We start from the raw sequence: 9137 nt of genomic DNA, 5'->3' as shown, positions 1-9137 counted from the left end.
TGGTGTTGGAGAAGACTCTTGAGAGTCCCGTGGACTGCAAGGAGATCCAACCAGTCCATTCTAAAGGAGATCAGTCCTGGGTTTTCATTGGAAGGACTGATGCTAAAGCTGAAACTCCAATACTTTGGCCACCTCATGCGAAGAGTTGACTCATTGGAAAAGACTCTGATGCTGGGAGGGATTAGGGGCAGGAGGAGAAGGGGACGACAGAGGATGAGATGGCTGGATGGCATCACCTACTGGATGGACACGAGTTTGAGTAAACTCCGGGAGCTGGTGACGGACAGGGAGGCCTGGTGTGCTGTGATTCACAGGGTTGCAAAGAGTCGAACACGACTGAGCGACTGAACTGAACTGAATGCATACAGAGGACAACTGTCTTTTGTTGAATCACAGCATGAAAAAAAAGGCTGATAATATTAACTTGTATGATTGCAAGTTTCAAGTTCCTTCATCCTTATCCTTGACCAATACAGGTGCTCAATCAACCTGTGCTATTTGAGTCAGCAACCAAAGAGATACGCAGGGTGTTTTCTTGAAATTGCAAATATGTGAAATGTAAAGAGATATGGGGTAAATAAAAGAGAATATAAATCAATAATTTATCTCCTTAAAAACACATATCATCACCAGATAATATCTGAGGCCGCTCTTCCATGGAATAAAGAAAGTTCACTTCAGAAAGCAAATCTGGCAATGTACTGTCATGGAAAATGGAATTGAAAAATCATGACATATTAGTACACATTTTGCCACTTTCTGTGTAACCTTGGGTAGATCACCTAATCTCACTGAGCCTTGATTTTCTTATTTTTGGAAGGAGGATAAAGACTTTGATCCTATCAACTTCTGACAGTCAGTGTTTCTAAAAGTGCTTTATAAAGCACTATGAAAATAGATGTTGTTGCTTTGATTATTATGTCTCTATCAGGTAATTTGGTCCTTGACTTCATTTCAATTTACTCAAGTGTTTTTCTCTATACGTGCATCTCTAATGCATACATCATCCTGGCCATTTAAATTGTTCTTGACAGCAAGCCAGCTATTTACATCCATTTACGCCATAACTGGGAAAATTTATATAGATGATTCTGCCATTTTCTTATATATTATGGTGCGTTTCTCAGTGTAACTGTCAAAATCAAGATGTCAGGTTTTAGGCAAAGCTCAGAAAGAAATTTTTCCATCTAATTTAGAGTGTCTGAATATAAACAATATCAGATTCCTCAGTATTTTTAAAAAACTGTATTTCCATACTTTGTAATTCAAAACTATTGAAAGCAAAATACTGATTTTTAAAAGTTTAAGAAAATGCTCAGAAAATGGAACTGCAATTGCAAATTTTCTGCTTATAATATTAATGAAATTATTTTATTGATCTGTTGTCTAATGTAACTCTAAAGACATATTTGCTAATGATGTTATACGGTTTTTGTATTTTTTAAATACGTTTTTATATTAGGAAGTTCTTTTTTATATACCTCTCTCTTGGCTACCCCTGAATTCAAAATCACAAACAAGAGAGGTTAGTAATGATAGTTTTTTCATAACAAGAATTTTTGGATTTTCAGAGGATATAGTCAATATTTAATTTTTCTTATGCCCTACAACTGTGCAACTTAGGAAAGTGTTAATAAACCACAGAACAAAGGAGAGGATAAACGCCTAGTTTTTTAAATTTCATAAAGTAGTCTGAGAATTTTAATTGCTTACATGCCATTAATAAAACTAAATGAGTTCTGAGGGGGAAAAAAAATCAGACTATTCAACAGCCATTTAAAATGAACACAAAAATTCTAAATTCCATGGACCTTATTGACAGTCAAACTCTTTCTTTATTCACTTTTGCTTCCTAATGATGGCATACCATAGCAGTGTGCTCTAATTCCTGCAGGTTTTGGCAGATGAATCGAGGAATCAGGAGAGGTCATTGAGCTGACATTCAGAGCCTGCCTGAAATGAATAAATTATTCAAGGGTCCCACATGGAAGGGAAGAAGTTGGGAGAACAAACTTTGAGAATAGAAGTAGAAAGGGTCATTTTGGCAGGCCCAGAATGTAAACAAAAAGAAAGCAAACAAAAAATCCAACCCTCTAATATTGGAGAAGGCGATGGCACCCCACTCCAGTACTCTTGCCTGGAAAATCCCATGGACGGAGAAGCCTGGTAGGCTGCAGTCCATGGGGTCCCGAAAAGTCGGACACGACTGAGCGACTTCACTTTCACTTTTCACTTTCATGCATTGGAGATGGCAATGGCAACCCACTCCAGTGTTCTTGCCTGGAGAATCCCAGGGATGGAGAAGCCTGGTGGGCTGCCGTCTATGGGGTCGCACAGAGTCGGACACAACTGATGTGACTTAGCAGCAGCAGCAATAACATTATTGAAATGTTGAATTTTGCTGTTTTTGTTTTTCCAGAGATAAAGAACAAATCATCATAAAAAAGAGAACATTAGACTACAGACTAGACAGTATTACATATGGCAATAGGGTAACTGGGGCCTGCAAAGAGCAAGGTCCTTGTTTTCTCTTCTTTTTTTTGGCCAGTGTGTTCTTCCCAAGCAAAACACTGGTTCTGTCTCTCCCTCCAATCCTCCTTCCTCTTCCTCCTTTGTTAATGCCCAAAATATTACCTGAGAAAGTGAAGTGCTATAGACAAGTAAGGAAAAGCTCAGGCCTTTCTCTTACCTCGCACACTAGGACAAACATATAATCCTGATACTTTATATGTGTATATATATATGCGTGTGTGTGTGTGTGTGTGTATATATATAGTTGTTGTTCAGTCTCCAAGTCATGTCCAACTCTCTGTGACCCCATGAACTGCAATAATATATATACATATATATAAAATATATATATTTATATATATATAAATATATATATAAATATATCAGCCTAAATACTGTTAATAATAAACAACATTTTACCTCCATCGAGTGGAAGGTTTGATGGTGCTAACCCCTTGCAGAGGTGCTCTGCTTCATAAAGTACCCTAATATATAGTAACCCTTTTGGTTCCTCCCAGAAATCACATGAGATGAGAAAGAGTGGTTCTTCTATTTTTTACCACTAAGCAAAGAGGCTGAAAGGTATTAACTGATTTGCCCAACATCAATCAGGGCCAGCTCTTGTAGCCACATTTTGGGTCCCCTACTCATATTGCCTCAATAAGCTTTCATCACTGAGAAGTTTCTCTCAAACAGATACAAGAATGACAAAAACGAAGTCAACACTTCCTCTGTGTATTTCATGACAGATATCCAGATCTGTGTTTTTTACTTCATTTATGAAATAACCTTTTCTCTGTATACACTGAGTACTAATTACACTGAGTTATATAAAAAGATGAATCCATATGACAAAAGAAATAAAATTTCATTAATACTAAATTTTTAAAACTTAATTCTAACAAAAATAATTATGAATGTATGACTTTTTAAGATTAGAAAGGATTTATCCACTCAGTTATGAGCCAAAAAATATTACTGAGCAGGCAATGGAGTGTCCCCAGTGGCTCCATGGCAAAGAATCTGCCTGCTAAGCTGGAGACATGGGTTTAATCCCTGGGTCAGGAAGATCTGCTGGGGAAGGAAATGGTAACCCACTGTAGCATTCTTGCCTGGAGAATTTCATGGACAGAGGAGTCTGGTGGGCTACAGTCCATGGGGTTGCAAAGAGTTGACACAGCTTAGTGACTGAACAACAACACCGCACTGGGTATTATGCATATAACAGGAAACAAAGAACCCTCTGCCTCTGTCTTCAAACACTCCATCCCTCAGATGCGATGGACATACCACAGAGTTACTCAGCGCCTAAGGCGGGGGCTCTAGGAATCTAACCCGGTCAGGGATGGTGTCAGGAAAACGTCCTTCAGGAAAAAGCAATTAAGGTAAAGTCCAAAAAAAAAAAAGGAGCTATTTAGGCAAAAAGGAAGAAAAAGGCAGAGGAGGGAGTGCAAAGGAAAGAGCAGGAAGTAAACTTTGAAAGTAGAATAATGTTGAATCTATTGGAGTAGAGGTGATCACCCAAGGAGACAGCTAGGGTGAGAAAAGGCATGCCGCAGATAAAACCCTATGTAACTCCACAGCTGGGTACAGTCGGTCAGGTTAAGGAGGAACAACCAGAAGTATGTTACAGCATTACCATAAACACTGACTTTGCACTGAATTCTCTCTTCTTCAAGCAGAGCTCAAGACAGCACAGGGAATAGTGGGCCCTCCATATCTCCTGGGCATTGATTCTAGGAGTCCCGATGGAGACCAAAGCCCCAGCTGCTCACACCCCTGACATAAACGGCACAGTAGAATGAATGCAGTTGGCACTCCGTATCCTCAGGTTTCGCATCCACAGATTCAACCAACAGCAGACCTGACTGCTTTGGGTTGTAGCCAAGGACAGCAAACTGCAGATACCGAGGGCCAACTGTAGATATTATTTTTGTTTCCTGAAACAGCATTCACATAGAATGCAAAAAATAACTCCTTAGATACTTTCTTACTTTCGTTGTTTCCTTTAATCCTTAGAACAGTCTTCACCAAATGAAGTCTATACCACCTGCTTTTTTACTGAGACTTAAGGAGATTATTATTTTGTAAACATCCAGAATGACAGACCCAGAATTAGAACTCTGATTTTAGAATCCTTTGTCCACTGTACTTTCCAGGACACCACACAATGGCCCTGCTGGCTTAAAAATCCTAATCTTCCATCAAACCCTTATTAAGATCTTGCTGTGTGCCAATGAACAAGACAGAACAGGTTCCTATCTTCATGGAAACTATATTCCACTAGTAAACTGACTAATGTCATAAGGTCAGTTTTCTCTTAATTCCCATGTGCTTTGGAGAAAAAAAAAATACCCCATGACCCAAGAAAGGCAATGAAGTGTTCAGTTAGGGACTCCGTATCTCCAGCGTCTCCTGTGTCCATTTCCACTGTTACTTAGATTGCCTGGTGCACTCTCTCCTGTGTGACCACAGGCCCTGCCACTCTGTGAGCAAACACACAGCCAGGAAAGGTGGCAGTCCCCTGCACAGGCGGCCTGGTGTCTGGCCGATCCTGCCGGCCATGCCAACCATCTGGCTGATCACACTGTTTGCACTGTTCACTGAACCTGTGGTGAGCAAGGCGCGAGCTATGAGGCTGGAAGAAAGCGCGAGGAGCCCTAGGAACTGCAGATACGTTTATTCTCTGGGGCGGCACTGCGGCTGTAGCAGCCACGCTGTATTCTCTCCTGGTTGACCCAGTGGACACAGCCCTTCCGCAGCCTCACCAGCTTAACGTAGCCATCAGTTCAGTTCAGTCGCTCAATCGTGTCCGACTCTTTGCGACCCCATGAATCGCAGCACGCCAGGCCTCCCTGTCCATCACCACCTCCCGGAGTTCACTCAGACTCACATCCATCGAGTCAGTGATGCCATCCAGCCATCTCATCCTCTGTCGTCCCCTTCTCCTCCTGCCCCCAATCCCTCCCAGCATCAGAGTCTTTTCCAATGAGTCAACTCTTCGCATGAGGTGGCCAAAGTACTGGAGTTTCAGCTTTAGCATCAGTCCTTCCAAAGAAATCCCAGGGCTGGTCTCCTTTAGAATGGACTGGTTGGATCTCCTTGCAGTCCAAGGGACTCTCAAGAGTCTTCTCCAAAACCACAGTTCAAAAGCATCCATTCTTCGGCGCTCAGCCTTCTTCACAGTCCAACTCTCACATCCACACATGACCACTGGAAAAACCATAGCCTTGCCTAGACAGACCTTTGTTGGCAAAGTAATATCTCTGCTTTTGAATATGCTATCTAGGTTGGTTATAACTTTACTTCCAAGGAGTAAGCATCTTTTAATTTCATGGCTGCAGTCACCATCTGCAGTGCAGTGATTTTGGAGCCCCAAAAAATAAATAAAACACGTAGCCATAGCACAGCCCTAATACCACCCCAAGGGCTTTTTAAGGTGGAGCTTATATATACCTTGGGGCTTCCCTGGTGGCTCAGACGGTAAAGCATGTGCCTACAATGCGGGAGACCTGGGTTCAATCCCTGGGTCATGAAGATCCCCTGGAGGAGGAAATAGCAACCCAGTCCAGAATTCTTGCCTGGAAAATCCCATGGACGGAGGAGCCTGGTGGGCTAGAGTCCATAGGGTCGCAAAGAGTCGGACTCGACTTCACTTTCACTTTCTATATTCCTACACAACAAAAGCAGCCTGTGGGCAAGCCAGTGCCTCGGGAGGCACATGCACAGTGCCCTAAGTGAGCTCAGCTGTTACATAACGATTATTTACAAAGTGTGGTGAGAGGGCGGGGTGAGAGAGCCTGACCATCCCATCTTGGCTAACTTGCTCTTTCCCGACACTCGTTAGGACCGTTTCCTTCTCACACGTTCACCCAAGGGTTTTTCAACCCACTCTCCTGTCTTGGAGCCCGGCTACCTGGGATTCTGATGACTGTCACTGTTAGGGTTATGTTCCATCAAAACCTCTGTGTGCTGGAGGTGAGAGCTTCCCTAGGGTAAAGCTTGGTAGAGTGAATCCAGCTACACTTCTAGCTTCTAGCCTGTGCTTTGTAGCAAAAGTGGCCCCAGCTACCCGAAAGTCTAACTGTCCCTCCAGACTTGTGTTTCTTATCCTGCCTGCAGGAAAGAAACGGGGTTGCTGGCAACCGTGTTCCCAATCAAATCCCATGCATCGTTTGGCCCGTTTCTCCTGTGCCATGCTCCAGAAGTTAGTGGACACTTGGGAAGAAGAAAAGTGATGTGCTGAAAACAAAAAGGGTGGCAGGTCAGGTTAATGCAAAAATGTTAAAAAAAAAAAAGCACCTGAAACTCTCTGGAAAGTTTACAGGTTAGCAGGGTCCCTTCTGTTACTGGGGATGCATAAAACCTCAATAGCTGGAAATAAAGTCCATTGGGGCAGGGTGGGGGCGGGGATATCTCATATTCCAGAATTTTGAAGGACACCAAGTGGCAAAATACAGGGTAGATTAAATGGACTGGGATTTCAGTGGAAAGAGCAAAAATAGGAAGACCACACAGTGGAAAGGGACAGATGAAGACATGGGAAGCAGTGTGGCAAAGAGGCAGGAAGCATGCTTGTCATAGGGGCTGTAAAAACAGTGGTTTGTTATCAAGGGACTGGACGTCTCAAGCAACACAGGGTCTCAAAGTTGCAGTCGGCAGTCCCAAGGCAGGTGGGCTCCAAACACAATTCGGTCCCTTGCCTGGCAAAGGCCAGTCAGTCTGCCAGCCAGGAGGTCAAAGGAACAACAGGAACCTAGAGAAAAAGGATACCTTCTTGTTAGAGTTTCTTAGTCTGTGAAACACTGACTGCAGAATCACTTTAGGGAAGCAGAGTGCTTGTCAAATGCATGGATCCATAGAACCCAACCTAGACAATCAGAATCTCTGGGGTCCCGCCTGGGTATATGACAAATACCACAGGTGAGTCCTATATGCTATTAAGTTTAATAACCACCAGCTGAGATAATCAAATTGGGTGGCTAAAGCCTTTGTTTAGACACTGCCTAGTGCTCTCGGAAAAGGCAATGGCACCCCACTCCAGCACTCTTGCCTGGAAAATGCCATGGACGGAGGAGCCTGGTGGGCTGCAGTCCATGGGGTCGCTAAGAGTCGGACCCGACTGAGAGACTTCACTTTACTTTCACTTTCATGCATTGGAGAAGGAAATAGCAACCCACTCCAGTGTTCTTGCCTAGAGAATCCCAGGGACGGGGGAGCCTGGTGGGCCGCGGTCTATGGGGTCGCACAGAGTCGGACACGACTGAAGCAACTTAGCAGCAGCAGCAGCAGAGCTCTCTCTTGGTCCACAGCACCTAGAACAGAGCTGTCTAGACATAACAGACCCCTAGTTACAGAGCTCTCACATTCCTTCCTGGGGGTAATTCACACCAGGATCTCTCCATATCACCTCCCTGAAGGTCAGGCCACATCCTCTGAACACAGGTGAACTTCTTGATTGTGTTCTGAGAGGCAGTTGTCTCATTTCTTTAGAGGGAAGAAGGGTATAGGCCCTCTGTCTGTAAGGCTGAAGCATCAACTCATTAGAGGCTTTCTTCACCAGAGGAGATTTCAGTTCCCAGAGGGGAGACCAGAAAGGACTACTTGGGAAAGAAAGGCGGGAAAAAGACTCTAAGAAACCATGTCAATCAGGCAGTACTCATCAAGACCCTAACTTGAATGTAGTGTGCCAGGTGCCAAGGGCAATAATACTGCAATGCTCCCTGGCAGAATTGTTATTCGACTTTTAGGCCTAAAAATAAATGTGTGAGGAAAGTTTCTAGGAGGTAAAAAAGTTCTAATTATAAATCAGTGTATGTGTTCACTGAATTTGTATTTTCCACCCCATAAGTCAGACTAAGTAAAATCGTGTTCTAAGTCAGGAGTTCTTACAGTAAACCCTAGTTAAATGCACCAACCACTGGCATGCAGAATAAAAACTGAATTGGAACCACTATCTCCTTTCTGGTGACCCCCGACTCCTACCTCTACGGTCCCCTCTGATGATCAGGTTGAGGGGTGCTCCTAGTTTTAACATTTCCTTTCAGAGGCTCCCAACTTTAGGAAGCCCGTGCTGTATACCGGGCACACCTACATACAACCACAATACCGCAAGCCCTTGCTTCTATGTTTGCAACTTAACCAGCTGCCGCACTCCCGGGTAGGCGGAACTGACATTATTGTTTAGTCGCCAAGTCCTCTTGGATGGGTTTTCCGAGCTGGTGGTCTGCAGCCCGCCAGGCTCCTCGGACCATTTCGTCCTCCAGGGTTCCCATGAACAACCCCTTTAACCTTCCTAGTATCCCCTTCGACATCCTTTCGCGGTAATGATGAACGAACGGAAGGCCAGAGACAAGAAAGCAGCCTTGAACTCAAAGGCAGCAGAAAGCCCGTTCCCAGATCTCTTCCCCTGGTGTCCTTGGATGCCTCCTGTCCCCAGTCCGAGTCCCACAGCCCCCCAGCCCCACCACCACACGGAGGAGCGCGCAGTCACCTCTCGTCTACCTTCTCTCCGCAGCTCCAACGGCAAGTCGGTCACTTGGGCGCAGAACGAGAAGAGCAGCCGCGGGCAGCACCTGTGGCAGAGGCTGTCGGTGCACATCAACAAGAAGGAGAACCCCAACCAG

The 9137-nt window shown here is 44.2% G+C and overlaps 1 protein-coding gene across 1 annotated transcript in view; it reads left to right on the top strand.

Moving 5' to 3' along the window:
* Positions 1–9137, top strand: part of GRM5 (glutamate receptor, metabotropic 5) — a 629334-nt gene that overhangs the window by 619446 nt on the left and 751 nt on the right. Inside the window, exon 9 of the mRNA XM_010847207.1 lies at positions 9029–9136. Coding sequence (XP_010845509.1) covers positions 9029–9136 — 108 coding nt within the window. The remainder of the gene's footprint in view (positions 1–9028; position 9137) is intronic.

Source organism: Bison bison, unplaced genomic scaffold, assembly GCF_000754665.1.
Source record: "Bison bison bison isolate TAMUID 2011002044 unplaced genomic scaffold, Bison_UMD1.0 scf7180017864245, whole genome shotgun sequence".
Lineage (NCBI taxonomy): Eukaryota > Metazoa > Chordata > Mammalia > Artiodactyla > Bovidae > Bison > Bison bison.
This window is presented reverse-complemented; position numbering and strand designations above follow the sequence as displayed.